This window comes from Strix uralensis, chromosome Z, assembly GCF_047716275.1.
Source record: "Strix uralensis isolate ZFMK-TIS-50842 chromosome Z, bStrUra1, whole genome shotgun sequence".
In the NCBI taxonomy this organism is placed as follows: Eukaryota; Metazoa; Chordata; class Aves; order Strigiformes; family Strigidae; genus Strix; species Strix uralensis.
In genome coordinates, this window is record NC_134012.1 from 61,843,802 (window position 1) to 61,860,082 (window position 16,281).

A 16,281-nucleotide genomic window follows, 5' to 3' on the forward strand; every position below is an offset into this window, starting at 1 on the left:
TCATTCAAAACAACATATTCCCTTTAACATCAAGACCACTTGGTATACCATTAATCCATGACTATTTAAACACACATGATATTAAGTGATTAGGTGCAAAAGTAATACAGTACCTTCCTCTTCGCTGGAAGTCTTTGGGCAACCATGAGGAAGATATGTTAACTGAACTTTGCGATTTATGCCTGAAAAATGCCCATACCTGGAGTAGGAACAGGGGAAAGTGAGAGGGGAAGAGGGACAGAAACATTCTGAATATTTTCCTCCAAACCTGCTATGCTCCTGTAACAGGATATAATAAATCTATGCTGGTCATTGATTTGAGCGTTTGACCATCATTTAATGGAGCTTAGAAAAATCCTGACTCAACAAGCACAGAATGACTACAGAAATATCAACCATTCTATAATGAAACATTTAAAAATACTACCTACTACTTTTTTTCACAACACTGAACATAAAAGTATTAAAAAAAAAAAAAAAGCAGCATTTGCAGATTGCACAAGTATTTATCTAGTCAGAGCTGCAACTGCACTGGCTATGAGTATTCAGAATCTGATCTGGCAATGTAGATGGCTACTATTTTGTTAGGCAATTAAGTTCTCAAGCAGAACTCAGTATTTCAAACAATCATCATAAATTTAAGTAATAACTGTCTTTGCCTTGATTTTTTAAAAATTAGTTATCTACTAGCATTTAGAGTTCTGAGAGCCCAGATCCTTAACAAAGCTTGATGCCTTAGGTTTTTGTTTGGGTTTTTTTTTTTTTTTTTTTTTTAATTATTAAATATTTCAGACTTAATATATACAAAGCCTTATTTATCTGGAATCCTCCAAGTTTGCTGTAAGTAGACAGTATACATGATGAAAGTTCTTACTGGCTCCATCAGACTTCATTATGTCACACACTGAAAGAAGCAGATCCTACACTCTAATATTTTCATTTTAAAAACATGCAAGAAGATAAAATTTGAGATCAAAGAAAGTAACTTTTTCATGTAGAAAGTAAACTGAGACACTAGATAAAGCAGTAAGTTCAATTAAAAAGGAGAAAAAACAGAAATGGCTCAGTTCTCCTTCATAATGTCAAACACGACATCCTTTTTCTTGATAACCCTTGTACTTGAATTAATATATCATTACATATTTGATAACCATTGCAATCCAAGCAGTAACTGGTCAAACAGGTCAAAACAGCAGATACTTTGTTGCTATGAAGCATGAAAATTAGACACTTACATTTCTAACACAGTCTTTAGCTGTTCAAGTTTTGCTTTACTTTCTTCAATTTCAGAATCATTGTTTTGCCCAAGTTCTACAAGGAGCTGCCTTGCTATATCAAGCACTTCCTAAAGAAAGAAAACATAGGATTTACTTAAATAATGTTCTACCTATAGAATACCACAGTAAGAAAATAAAGACAAACTTGCCTGCAGCTGTTTTGGTTTTTTCAGTTTTAGTTTTCCAGATTTATATCCATCACATTTTTCAAAGAGATCAAAAAACCTTTAAGAGAAAGAATATTGATTTAAAATGCAGTTAATAAGTTAAATTATTACTTGAACAAGTGGCTCTTAAACTTAAAGCAGTCTGAAATTAGCAACTTTACACTATTTGAAAAGCAGGTTAAAACCCGCACTAGAGAGGTCAAAGCAACCTTTATTCAAATTCCATTTCCCAAGAAAGTCTTCAACACATTGGAGAAATAAGAGCACTAAAAATGTTCTCTTATTGACTTGCTAAGTGTTAAAGAAAGAGGGAAGATATTCTATAAACCAAATGACATAATACTTAAATATTGTATGTCAATTCTTACTCTTCAAGAATGATCCTGTAGGGATCCTGTAGGAAGTAGAGACTGAAAATACCAAATGAGCAGTCCTACAGTTTTACAGCATCTCTGTATTCAGTATCTCCGAATGCAAGAATTTAGTCCCAAAACAAATAATTGCTTTTTACTGAAATCGCACCCAATTCCAGGCCACTTATGTAACTTTACGAATGCTAACATAAAGATGGTATCTACCAGAAATTCAGAGTTATCAAACTTTAACAAAAGTAAAAGACAAAAAGGTGGTGCAATAAGATGACATCTCACAGAAGAATAGTTAGGATAAAAAGAGAAAGGCAGAAGACACAGTCAAGCAGTGAACCAGAAACATTCTCTGCTGCATTATTCTGAATAAAGACATCTATAGAGACAAATACACTTTCATTAAGATCAAGTAGGACTGTTCACAAGGCACAGCATGTGATGAAGGAAGTCTGCACAAGCAATTTGACAGTCCTGTTAGAAAAGAGGTGCATACTTGTGAAACAGCTGCAACATCAGTTAAGATTTAAAACAAAACAAAACAACTTGTATGATGTAACTCCTGCTCAACTCCTTGCTTGCAAATCCCCAGGGAGCAAGCCCTGCTCATGCAAACTAATTTTTACCAATATTGTACTTACTTCTGATGTTTTACTTCCATTTTCATTTTTTGTTTTGGTGTTCGGTCCCCATGGCGTATTACAGCTATAACACACCTAAGTTCCATCCTGAAATTTCAAGAGAGTTATATTTCACAATTCTATATATGAGGGTCTTTTATTTAATATTAAAACCACCATGAATCAAGACGACTGACAAAGTTGTAGTTATCTGACGTAACTACAGGAGTGATGGAAGGATATGTAAGAGTATAAGGTTAACTGAAAATGATGCAACGTTTAAATATAAGCATTGATTTTATGACTTAGGTAACTACAGAATATCTATTTTAAGTAGATTTTAAAACAACGATATTGATGTTCATTAAATGAGAGCATGTTTATTAGAAACTATGCATATTAAGTTGGTGCTGGAACAATGATCAGCAGTGAAGGAAGCTATGCATAAAAGATGCTACACTTGAAAATCTGCCATTCTATACTCAGCTTCACTAAGGGTCAGAAACTCTGGTTGCTGACATAGTAATTGTGACTCCTTCCTTGTTTTCATCACACAAAACAAGCGCTCATAGGCCAAAGTGGGCACACCTTGTGAAGAGAAAAAAAAAATTCACACAAAAGTTTTATTAGGAGCTTGCACAATTCAGGTGTAGCTACTATTTTTTTACATTGTTCCAGAGGTGGTTGGCACAATAGGGATGTCTTCAGCTTCCAAAGGAATTGACCATGGTATCTGAAACTGGGGAGCAAGTTCTCTCATGATGATATTTCTAAAAAAGGGGTTAAAAAGAAAAAACACTAAGTATAAAGCATACCTTATACAACACATACAAACTCCAAACCAAACAGATAATACATACATGCATTTTTATCAATGTGGTTTTAGAGTACTAGCAGTCATGAGTCTAGATGCATATTTTTGTGCAATTGTGTAATAAAAACCTACTTAAACAACAATTTAAAGCTACTACAACTGCTACAGAGACATTAGCCTAATAGGGCTGGATCTGTAAGAAACCTCAGTTTTTGAATTAAGTTCCTAGGAGTTTCTTGGATATGATTTAGTCTTGTTAATTCACATTCAGACACCTGACTCCACTGCCAGACTCTAAGTCCCTGATAATCAGCTAGCCATTCTCATTAAAGAATAACCGGTACCTTTGGTGGTAATTTCTCAAAAGTTTCTGTGATAGAACTGGAAAAACAGGTAAAGTCTCTCTGGTCATAACGACAAAATGACAACACTGCCTTCACCTACAGAATGTTGTTAAATCTTGCTAATGTTCTGTTTCAAATTCAGATTAATATCTACATAAGAAGTAGTAATACAGATGAAAAAAACTGTCCATCTTAAAGTAGCATAAGCCAAAATTTAATTTCTAAAAAGGTCAGAAAGAATCTGCTGTTACTTAACACTGCAATGTATTACTTTAAGGAATAAAGCACAAGGAAAAAATTATGAGGTAACTTTTTTCAGAGAATTCAACAGCTACAACAATTTCAATAAGCAGAAATCAAAATGGGTCTAAGAACTGTAACTCTAACTCAAAAAGTGGCCTAAAACAACAGGACTACAGTTGTTATCCAAGATTTCAGCTTAGCTCTTCCTCCATTTACCAAGATCCCAGACCATTTGATAATGCAGAAAGTCATGCTGTATTTAATCAGTGCAATCTTACTGTAAAGCCAGTTCAGCTGGCCAAAATGGGATCAGCCTACTTTGAGGGCAACATTTTGTTGGCAAGAGTTCACTACCCATTCTATATGATCCCCTGTTAGACCTTTTTCCCTCCACTAGTAGAAAGAAGACTGTATGACAGAAGATACCTTGATGCTACATCAGTCTGGATTTACCACTATGAAATCCAGAAATGTACAAGTATACACCAGCTACAGATCAAGGACAGTGTATGTTAATTTGGGCACATATTAAACAGCAGCAAGCATAACCATACAGTGGTGTTTCTCTACTTGAAAAAAACCTCAACTACCTTTACGAACTTAATCCGGCTTTCAAAATACTTATTCAGTTAAAGTGTTCACAAAACACTCAGATTCAGATGTTTTGGATGATTGTAGGAATACAGAATTTATTTAGGATTTATTTATTGATTTAGAATTATTTAAAATAGTTTATTTATTTTATTATTTAACTTAATTACTTATTTTATGTTATATTTAATTTTAAATAATTATTTTAGGAATAAGGAATAAATAGCACATAAACTAGTCACATACAACAGAGTGAATAGGCAAAACTCCTGAAATAGATCAGTAAGCTCTTACCCCAGTATCTTAGCACAATCATCATAGTATTTCATGGAGTTTTTCACAAAACTGAAGCCATTCACATCACAGACATAGGACTGTCCATTAGCACGCAGCAAATCAAAGCCACAAACTGTTTGCTGTTTTTAAGAATAAAAGTTCAAAAACATCAAAAGATCACCTTCCTTAGGATTGCTTATTCTAAATAAACTTTATATTTTAACATCTGAAAACATGACAAAAATATGACAGATTTTATATCCAGTACCTTTTGCCAGAGCCATGTTAGGTTCACTCATGTCATGCAAACATCTTGCTATTTTAAACTTTATATCCCCAACTTGATTTTTTACCCTTCCTACATATGCCTAGAAGTATCAGTACTGAAGGTCAAGTTCACATGTGCACAAACTTAAACCTTCAAGATTTACAGCACAAGCAATGGTGAGCCTACAGATACTCAATTCTGACAGTGGTTTCCCCTACACATATTTTTTAAGGGTGGCAGGCAAGAAACGACAAAATATTGATAAAAACATTTTTGTCAAAATTTACATTTGACAGGATAGTTTTGACACTGACATAATACTGATATTGTTAGTAAAGGATACTAGATGCTATTTCAACAGATTACTTTTTTAGATCTTAAAGCCCACTTTGCTAGGTGATAGAGGTTCACATCCTACAGGCTCCAGAATGCCACCACAGTTACACACAGGTAATGAGACAGACTGAAAGAAGCCTTTTAATAAGACAGGTGAAAGGAGGGTAAGAGATTGAATGAAGTTCTGAACAAAGGGATCTTAAAACTATAACAAAATGGAAACTATCAAACACTTCAAATAAGGACCTAGTCATGTCAGTACCAAAGTAACATTTAATTGGGCCCAACCTAAATACTAGGTAACAAATTTACAAAAACTTAACTACTGAAACTGTGTTTTGCTAACTTAGAAACCACTAACAAAATGTGTGAACTGATACACTGTGGGCTAGCAAAGCACAATAGCAACATATGAATTCAGGAAACTTAGGCAACATAAGCAATCCATCCAGACCTTTTCAATCCACTAAACGAAGAATTCTTCTAGATAAAAAAAATATATGAGTGTGGATATTTAACTTTTCAACTTCCTAGGAGTTCTGCAGCAATTATCACTGCTGGCTCTGTGCACTAAAACTCTATGGAAGTTTCACTTAATAAACAATTAACACTAAATGTTTCATCAGATAGGAAAGTAATCTGCTTACTTTAAAGGCAAGGCATACTTTCCAGGCAATTAACTTCTCTCTTGCATTCAGGATGACTGGATACCTCACTTCTTTTCCTTCACTATCTCGTTCTACCTTGCCATCCAGAGCTGGAGACTTCCGGGCTTCAGCATGAGCATAGTCTGGACCTACTGTGTACACCTTTATTGAAAAACAGGAACTCTTGTTTCAGTGTAATTAAATTACATTACATATATGCATACATTTTGTTAAATTTATCTCAGATGTGAGACTTCAAAAGATACCAGCTGCTTTCATAATTGAAAAGTTCACTCTAAAGTACTTGTCCTCAATGGCATTCTCTGCCTTCAGAGAACACCCATCATTTACTGACAACCTAGGATAAAGCAAGAGGAGAAAACAGTTGGAGCACAGGTAAAGAAAAATAATAATTATAGAAGTTAATGAATAAAAATGAATTTCTTAGTGTTGGTACAGAGGTAAAGAACAATGTTTTTCTCTCCAAAACATCTGCAGAACTTGGAGAGCAGATTAATTTGAGAACTATTTCAGTTTACTTGATTATGGAAATCTGGCTGCAGGACTAAGTGATTCTCTTAATTTTCATATTTTAGGCAGGACTAAGCAAAGCAAAGATCTGTCCAGTTTTAGCATGACAAGGCAGGGGCTTGAAAGAATGTTCTATCTATTCTGCTGCAGTTTCGATGCACACTGAAAGGGTTGGGGCATACGCTAGAACAGACTTGTCAGCATCTCTCAAAAATGGGCTACTGTCACTTTAATTAAAAACAAAACTCTAAACTTTGATAAAAAAGTATTCGACTAAACCAGACGATTGCAAATACTGCCCATTTAGTCAATTCAGGCAAGAGGGCAAGTTGAGTCAAACTGCCTAATATAAAGCTAACAGTCTTGTTACTTGAAGAAAATCCACTATTTATTTCAGGTGTTAAAAGTTCACAGCTGCTGCTTGATGACTACACTACAAGTAGCCAAAATAGTCCCCATCCCCCAAGTCATTTGCATCACTTCAGGTTTCTAGAAACTCTTCTTTTTGGAAACAGTTTGTAAGGCTCTTACACAGATGTCTGTAAACTCAGATTAACATATTGCAAAGTGTTGCACAATATAATCATCTGAAGAGTATAGCTCATGAAAACACAGCAACTTAAAGAACAGAGAATTTGTCTGAGAACATAAAATGAGCATTCCCCTCATGTAACACCAAGTGGAAGTTGACTGCAATTGATAAAAGGGCTCTTTGGCCTAAAATTGGATTAGATCTCACACGCTCTAAACCTCTACTTTTTGTCTAAATAAGGTGATCTCTCATGCATATTGTAAAACATTTCTTTCACATGTTTTGTGATGGGCTTAAAATAGCCAGAACTAACACAAAGAGAAATAAAGCATCTCCATCATGGCTGGCTTAACACCTATTCTGCTATTGTTCTATCTTAGCATTCTTTCAGGATACTTAATCTTTACATCTGTTAAGAAAATAAATGAACAAAAAAGTGAAAGTAAATACAGATAAGGTCAATGCATTATTTTCTGCAACTTCATATAATTTTAGAAAGTAACGTTTGTTTATTAATTAGAATACTAAGATAGTTGGTAAAATCTATTTCAATTACAGACTACTTCATAATCTTCAGACAAAGTATCTAGGCAGCATCTGCTTACACAGGAAAGTATGTGCTGTTCTGGCACTAAACAATACAAGAAAGAAAGACAACGTGTTGGGTAATAAGCCTCCAGCACTTGATTCTAACAACATAAGCAAAGTTGCTCTACATTACAAGTACTGTGTTTAGCTAGAATAAGAATCATGTTCTTTATTTATGAACTGTATCAAAACTTCATTAAAATTAATCCTTGACACAAAGATATAAGCTCTTGGAGCACTTGATTTAAATATAAATAAGAAGGTGCAGTTGTCATACCTTCACATCAGTGCCATCTGTAGGCATGAATTCCTCATAAATATAGGAGCCTGTTTTTCTCACGCTGCTTTCAGGGGAATAAACACTGCTTCTGCTGCCAATCTGAAACAAATATTTTTCTATTAATAAACTCACAGGCTACTGCCTGAGAAACTTTAAAACTCCTTAAAATAACACACTTGTACTAAGAGAACACTTCCTGTACTAAATGAAGCAAGTACATTTTGATCACTCCTGAAAGATCTTTATAAGATTCTAAAAATGTACTGATAGCGTATGCTTCTTTTACCTGTAAGAATTGGCAGTGGATGACAAGTCTATTGCAAGGAACAAGCGTCTTCATTCAATCTACATGTTCTCCTGAAAAGAATTTATCTGATCTGCCACTACTCCTACACAAGCAGGACAGGACAAAACAGGTCCCAGCTAACATACAGACAGGGCAGAATTACTCTGCAATTCTCTTAGGTATCTACAAATTTTCAATAGTTTTAGTGCAATACCCTCACCTTTCGAAAGAGCCTCTGGCTTCCACCTCCAGCAGATGTTGGATAATAAATGTAAACATTGTGGTCCTCAGCACTAACTGGCTTTTCTACAAAAGGCTTTTGGAAAATTTCTCCATTCACTTCCACATGATCTTCTCCTTCAATCAAGCTGCATTCTGAAGAAACAGTGCAAACAACAGAGATGTAATAACATATTCATGGAATTAAATGATTAGAGATTTATGGTAATTTTGTAGGTTGACATTGAAAGATTATATTACATTTTGATTCACTGATTTGTTACTGACTGCACAAAGATTTGATGATCATGTGTTGAACAAGTCTGCATTATGTTACTTGAATACTGTTCCAGGATTTCTGTTGATTCACTCAGTGTCAGACAGGAAATTGTCTCCTACAGATGCATAAGCTTGCTTGGGTGCTATCTTTTTTTAAAATGTTTTGAAGACAGAGGGTAAGGCTGTTTGCCTCTTTCTTCAGTGACTTCCTCTGAAATATCATGGGGATGGCAGATGGACAGTGAACATGGCATAGTGCAAAATACAATAGTACTTTTAATAGGCTGAGAACTGTCTCATACTGTGTGCTTGATGCACCTTGAACAGAGTCCTCTGCAATCAGGGATGAGGAATCTCTTCACTGCTGGTTGGCTGCATGTAGCAGCTTTTATTTGACGTTTGTAGCATAAGTGAGTCCTTTTCCCCCTAGATTACACAGACATTTTAACTCAAAATTCCATACCTCTTTCTTAAGAGCTACACCACAGTAATACTTAAATTTTCTTTTTCTTATTTCTTACTCCTGTGTCTTGTCCTGTCATTGCAATCTCCTACTGCTGCTGTAAGTTTTCATTTTAGTAAAAAAACCTGTTAAGCTTGTTTTCAGGTACAGAAAAAAATTTATTCCAATTTATATTCAGGGTATATAATCTGCAGATCTACCTGGACTAGATTTCCCTTATATGGTTGCTTGTATTTAGAAGGGAAGGTATTCGAGAGCCTGACTTGTTTCTGTCAGTATTACTTTCCTACATAAAATTACTAATTATTGTGGGTAATGAAGCATTGTGAATGCTGCTCTCTTTGGTGACATATTAAAACTCAGTTTGAGTTTGGAGGCCCTTATATTCTAGTTGTTCTATGATGGCTGTAACAGGACTGTAACACCAGGCTTCAGCATCACGCTTTTCAGATGCATACCTGTACTGTCTTTGGTTGGGATGGAGTTAATTTTCTTCACAGCAGCTGGTATGGTGCTATGTTTTGAATCTGTGACCAAAACAGTCTTGATATTTTAGTTATTGTTAAAAGGTGCTTACACAGCCTCAATGCCTCTTCTGTTTCACATAATGCCCCCCACAGCCAGTAGGTGTTAAACCACAATACTTTATAAACACTGGAGGAGAAATCAACCTCTGCACAAATGAATTAGTTGTCTAGCAAGTGAAATTTAGCTTTCTGCTATATATGTACTGTTCTCCAGTGGAAACAAAAATATGCCAGTGGTTGATATTTTAGTCATCAGTTTTTACCTTGGGGATTGTTTGGATCACGGTTCAGAATTGCATAGCGAGGAAGTAAAATGCCTTCAGCTTTAAGAATACCATATACTTCTCTTCTAGAAGAAAAGAACAGAAGTTGCACAGTAAGACAGCAAATGCTCTCAATATTTGGTTTTCACAGTCCATGAGTAAAGGAGAAGAAAAAGACATACTTTTTTTTTTAAAATCACACAGCATAAGATTACATATATAATGCTCTACTTACTAATAAAATGCTTTAAAGGGCCCTGACACAGCTGTATCTCTGCAGTGATCTCATCATTATGAATAAAAATGTAATTTGCTATGACAGTACTGTCATCTCCACTCTGGCAGTGCAACAGCAATTTACATAGAAGATTTCTTTTGTTAAAGGAGATTATTAACATGAAGGGTTGAAAAAGTTTATACAGGACAGCAACTGAAGGCATCCAAAACAGCAAGTCTGCTCACTGTTCAGAAGGCTCCAATGTTTATGTATTTCGTTCACTATTGTTTTGTTAATATTTGCTATGCATGACTGCAGCTCCAAAAGAAAATTCACTTTGAATAACTACACTTCTGTTAAATATCCACTTAACAGGAAAAAAGACCTTTAGTAAGTCACATGGAATTCTACAATTACAGGAGTTTGTACAGTTGCTATACATACCTATGCTACATGTATTTTCAGAGTTTAAATTTTTTTATTTGCTAAGCTTTAGATAAACATATCACCAAATTTCTACCTTGGTAAATCTTCAGACATATAAATATAAAAGCAGTAAAAGAAAAAACACACCTAAAGACATACCTCAGAAAACTATGCATATATTAATAAAGTATAACATTCACTGTAACTGTTGCTATGCAATAATAACAGATTCTTACAGTCTCTGACATGAAAGTAGTTTGCTGTTCTCAGGTAATTAGTGTTGCTTACCTGTCCTGTATGTGATACTGCATATTCAAGTCATTGATTATGAATGGATTCCTGAGCTTTGCATAGGCAACTGCTTTGTCCAGTGGAAATCCTAAAATATTTATTAAGGAAAATAAATTAAAACTACAAGACACAATACCAGTAAATAGTTTAGAACCTTTTTATTCAAGATTTAGAGTACAACCAGAGACATAGTTCAAGCGGGAAGATGCTCCCTAAACTATAGACACACTTAACGTCAGCTTAAGACAATCATGAAACTACAGCCTAATGTTAGTATAGCTGTCAAAAGCAGTGGTCCTGTCACCAATTCCCTCCTCCTCACTCCAAATTCTTCCATAGGGCCAGAACTAAGGCTTTTATTGACTCTGCCTGAAAATATGATTTTTAACTTCAGTCTACTCATCTGTGGTTCACTGTCCAGCCCCACAAAAACCCCTAGATATTAGCAGGGATACATGAACAAGAGGCCAGAGACCCAAAACTCCCACTGAGAAAGCAGCATGCATTAGTTATTGGACCAAGTAAGCTTTAGATCACCATTTGCACTGGCTCCACAAATACTTACCCATGGAATAGCTACTTTAAATACCATGTTAGATGGGACTTTCTCAAGCAATGAAAACAGCATAATTTAAAACACTTGTATTTTAAAAGTCAGTTGTATTATATTAAACAAGACAAATGAATCGCTTCCTAGGAAAATCTAATAAAACTACAAGACAAAAAAAATAAAAAGACCCTCAAAATGGTTAAAGTACTTAGATGTCACAAATTTTGATGGTATTATTAGAAGATTTACCTTTAGAATGAAAAGAAATGAGACAGTCACATAAAGGCCAGTTTTCTACTGGCTCATTCAAAATAACATCTTCTTCAAATATTACCACAGTTATGTACTTAAACATCGAGAGGCGTTCAAGAATTTCTTTCATTGGTTTGGATTTAGATTTCTTAGCCATTGAACAAATCCCAACTGCAATTTGTCTTTCTGGTGGCTGAAGAGAGGGTGGGAAAAAAGCAATTATTAAGATTTCTCAGAACACAAGAGGGTTTTAGTAGCACAATACTAGAGCAGATATTTTCTGTTAAAATTCACATACTGCCTTTAACTTAGATTTAATCAGGTAAAGCAGGTAGCAGGTAACAAAGCACAGGATCACAGCATGCCACACTGCATCCTTATGAAAAATGCCTCAAAAATGAAACTGTTCAATAGCTCTACACTACTTTTTTTGAGTATCATATCAAGAACAAATACACAGGATCAAAATCTAAGTCAGAAATGTCAAATCTGAATGAAATCATACTTACGGCTTACTCTGAAATTAAGTATCAATTCATTTTTAAACTATTTAATTTTTCTATATCTACTTAGTAGTCACAAGGCTTCTCATCTTATTACCTATTACTACAAGTGAATTACGAAAAGGAAAACTAGTAAACCAGAAAATAGTATTATAGATTTCTGAGCTATTTTGTGCATAGACAGTTTCACTCTTCCTCTGCATATACTATATTTTCCTTCATGTTATAAGCCTTTAAAAATGTCTTTCCCCCAGTGGTATTCCTAAGTGCAACAACATCCAACCTACTTCTCCTTTGTTTAAAAAGAAACAAAAAAACCATGCTAGAATAATCCTTTATTTCAACTTAATGCTGCCAATTTTGCTCTACACGGTAAAATGTTTTATTAATACTTTCTTGCATTTAAATTTTTTAGACATGATTGAATTCAATGAAAATTTAATCCATTACCTAAGGTGAAATGTTACAGAATAAATGAACAGCAAAATACAGCTAAAAATATTACATAACATGATGACTCAAGCATAATAAACTAAGTTTGTTTTAAACAAACCAAAAATTGGTAAGCAGTGCTAAAATACAATTCAGAACACCCTGCAAGGATAATAAACTAAGGTATAACTTAATTTAGCATGCACCTTCTATATGCCAAGACAAGGAAGAAGAATGAAAACATGTCAGATCTTAATGAAAACATCAGTAAGATGAAAAAAGAAATACTGAGTCTGTTCAAACTGAAAAATCAAAAGTTAACTCTGCAGGAGTTGACAAAACACACAAAAGAAAAAATCTTGATGATTTTTTGCTATTAATTAGCCAAATAAATAAAATGAAGGCTTATGCCATCAAGTTAATTCCCAGAATCCAAATGAAGTCCGCAAAGCTGGCACATCAACCGCAGCTGCCCTAAAACTCTGCATTAAAGTCAAGCACATCTGCTTCAAAGTTCAAGGTATACTTACTTTTCACGTGTGCTACATTTCCAAACATAACTGACAGATCACTATCTGAATATGAACAATTTCCCAATTCAGACCACCATTTCAGTACTGACTTCTGTAATCTAACACCATTTCAAACTGAAATTATGCTAAAGAACATACAGAATAGTATACACATGCACCTACAGTACATACAGAGTCATATTCTTCCTCCTCTTCTTCCCCATGGTCATAGAAGTGTTCATAATCTGTAGATCTGGCTGAATCCAATAATTCTTCTCCATCTTCTCCACCTACAAAGAATCTAGGAGGATCATTTTCTGTTGCACTAACAGACATGGTTACAAGATCTATAGAGATCTATGTAGAAATTCCAGTCACTTTGGCAGTTGAGATACTGGGCATGTTTCCCGCTGACTCGCAAACACAAAAGTCCTCTGCTCTCTGGTGTTGCTTGTGCAGTGTTGACAGTGTGATGACGTTGCCTGCCAGACACTGTTTAACTGGTATCATCTGCTCATTATTGCTTTGATTTGCTGCTTCAAGAAACCCACAATAGGCTACAATTTCCCTCTGAGATGATACAACTTTTTAACCTAAAAGAAATATACAAACAAACAAACAACAAGAAGAAAAAACACACTTGATAAAGGCACATAAAAATAAACCCTTCTCATTTAGAAAGAGTGTTTGGGATTTACATACTTCTGAGCAAAGCATCAGTAATAAAATGGTGCACACTACACACAGTCTGTACTTTTACATGTATGTTTAGAGCTGGGGGAATAATTTCAATATTTTCATAGCAGTGCAGACATTTTAAAAGTAGACAACATAACTCATGAAAGTAAAAACTCTCAAATGCATTTTCTTCCTAACTTAAGAAGGGTAAAGTGCAGAGTATGTCTTTTATACAAATAATAAAACCCAAAAATCTTCTCCAATATTTGTGACATTTAACTCACCATCCTTGTCATCAGCTGCTTTTTCCCAAAAAGTTTCCTAATCAAATGGCAGACAAAAATGCTAATGAAAACTATAAAGTCTCCATTAGGACTATTCTTAAATAGAAACCTGTTCTTTCAAAAACTGACTAAATCCTTAGTGTGAAAGCAGAATGTATGTGCCAGCTTGATGCTTATTTATTTCCAGCAAAGCATTGCTTTATTTTCACACTGAAAAATTAATATTTACAAAGATGTAGACTAGCACTGCCTTCTGTCAAAAGTACTTCTAAGCACTAATGTACCAGTAAAGTGAACACGTATTGAATACTTTTAACCAGTCATGTGAAAATAAAATCTTGGCCAAATAACTTGTATACAGAAACAGAGACTCAGAGCTCAGCCTTCTGTTGTTTTAACTAGGTAACTGTTCTTGCTGTAAGCTGCGCATGGCTTTATACCATTAATTATAATCCATTATTACTACTTAGAAAATTAATAAGCAGTTACTTGCTTAGAAGCTCATCTGATCAAACGCTTTAAGTTGTTTATTAGTCAGATCATTACGTAAGTGCCATTCAACAATGATGTCTCAGCAGAACTGAATTTGTCTTTAAATATCTGTCAAAAAGACTGGCTGTTCTATGAACAAAGTGAAGCAATAGTAAATTCCCAATGGTAATCAACCATTCAGCTTCCTGTGAAAGAGGATGGTAAACAGAGCAAAAGTTACCCAGGAATAATCTGTCCTAAATCAGAGCAATAGGTTATGCATGGGTAAACAATACAGCTGTTTCAGATCCAGAAGCTCAAGCTGAGGTCCTAACAACAGACACATAAGGATCCTGGGGTGACAGCAGAGGGTTAAAAAGATTAATTTCTGAAACGTATTTGTTACGTATCTGCTCTCCTTCAATTCTGTTAATGAAAAATTACTTTCCCTTAGAATGTGAAACTGCAGCCATTCAAACTTCAAGCAACAAGAACAAAATGAAATTTCAAACACCTAAATCATCTTGCTCCCACAAGAGTTAGAGATTAGGTATTGAGATAAATCAATCCTGCTTACAACAGGGTGAAGAAAACAAGCTTTCCAAATCCTATTTCTATCAAGCTTCAGAGAGGTAGAGGTTATTGCCAACATATACTGGCAACTAATAAAAAATTTTGAAATGGTATTAAAAGCAAAAAGGACCTGAAAAAAATGGTAAAGCCTGAAAATGAAGTTTAACAGTTCCTCTTGCATCAGCTTCCCCTCCCACTACCCAAATTCTGTAAATTGGAAACAAGTGTCTTAACAGCTTTTTAAAATGTAAGGTTTTCTCATAAAAAAGGAAAAGCAACCACTTGAAGCAGATAAGCAGGAGACCATCAGAAGAGGTTATTTAAGCTTTCTTTCACTCTATCTATTCCTACAGCGCACTTTGTGAGAGCAGAAGTTGTTGTGAAGTTTGTGTACAATGAATGACTAGTTATTTCATGAGGACCTCTGGCACCACGTGAGTCTCTCTAGTCCAAGGTCATTACTTTTCAAAGCAAGTAGAAACCAAATAAAGATTGAAGGGGAAGCACAACATATTTGTCTACCAGTGACACAAAGATATAGCCTGACAGACTTAGTTCGCTAACAACCTGATCTGAAACTTCGTGGTTTTCTACCCTCCTAACTCAAGAAGTGTTGTGTTACTGGTGGCAAGTAGACCTGTCAAGTAGAACTTCACTTGCAGAAAACAGACTTTCAACAGTCCCATAGCCTGCTTCAAATTAACAGATTATTTTCTGCAAGATTTATTACATTGTTTACCCATCTGAAGGTGGATGAATTACTAGATTGCCACTCCATGCTATTGTCACTGGGCCCCAGAGTTTTCAGAGAGTTTGTAAAAATAAGACTAAAGACACAGAATCAAGAAGAGATACTGACAATTTTCAGGCTTGTAGACTACCACATGGACTCACTGAATTGCATATAAATTGGCATTCTGACTGCTGATGGTTACCAGTTTATCTCCCAGACAGCAGATGCTGTTATTAGCATAAATTTGAGTCAGGATATAATGAATAAATTATTTAATTTTTAGAATAAATGCTTTCAGAGATGAGAGTTAAAATTCTTTCTCTCTAAATGCTTTGGCTACTATAAAAACTGAGGAATCCCCTTCTTTCTTGTAGTGTGTGAAATAAGAGTCCAACAAAAGAGACATGGAAAGCGAAATATGAGAGTGACTGCAACTACACTGA

General features: G+C 34.9%; 1 protein-coding gene across 20 annotated transcripts in view; it reads right to left on the reverse strand.

The window, feature by feature from the left end:
* Positions 1-16,281, reverse strand: part of PPIP5K2 (diphosphoinositol pentakisphosphate kinase 2) — a 52,154-nt gene that overhangs the window by 26,953 nt on the left and 8,920 nt on the right. For 12 of the 20 annotated variants that reach the window (XR_012627061.1, XR_012627060.1, XM_074855921.1 and 9 more), the window contains exons 2-14: positions 13,283-13,692; positions 11,650-11,845; positions 10,848-10,938; positions 9,917-10,002; positions 8,386-8,540; positions 7,877-7,978; positions 5,949-6,110; positions 4,716-4,837; positions 3,098-3,199; positions 2,451-2,537; positions 1,427-1,502; positions 1,236-1,345; positions 114-199 (exon numbers count right to left, since the gene is read on the reverse strand). Coding sequence is in view for 18 of the 20 variants with exons in the window: in XM_074855921.1 (XP_074712022.1) it covers positions 114-199; positions 1,236-1,345; positions 1,427-1,502; positions 2,451-2,537; positions 3,098-3,199; positions 4,716-4,837; positions 5,949-6,110; positions 7,877-7,978; positions 8,386-8,540; positions 9,917-10,002; positions 10,848-10,938; positions 11,650-11,845; positions 13,283-13,435 (1,528 nt within the window). In the remaining 2 variants the exon portion in view is untranslated. Of the gene's footprint in view, positions 1-113; positions 200-1,235; positions 1,346-1,422; positions 1,503-2,450; positions 2,538-3,097; positions 3,200-4,715; positions 4,838-5,948; positions 6,111-7,876; positions 7,979-8,385; positions 8,541-9,916; positions 10,003-10,847; positions 10,939-11,649; positions 11,846-13,282; positions 13,693-16,281 lie in introns of all 20 variants that reach the window. The other 8 variants (XM_074855922.1, XM_074855919.1, XM_074855917.1 and 5 more) reach the window with 2 other exon arrangements.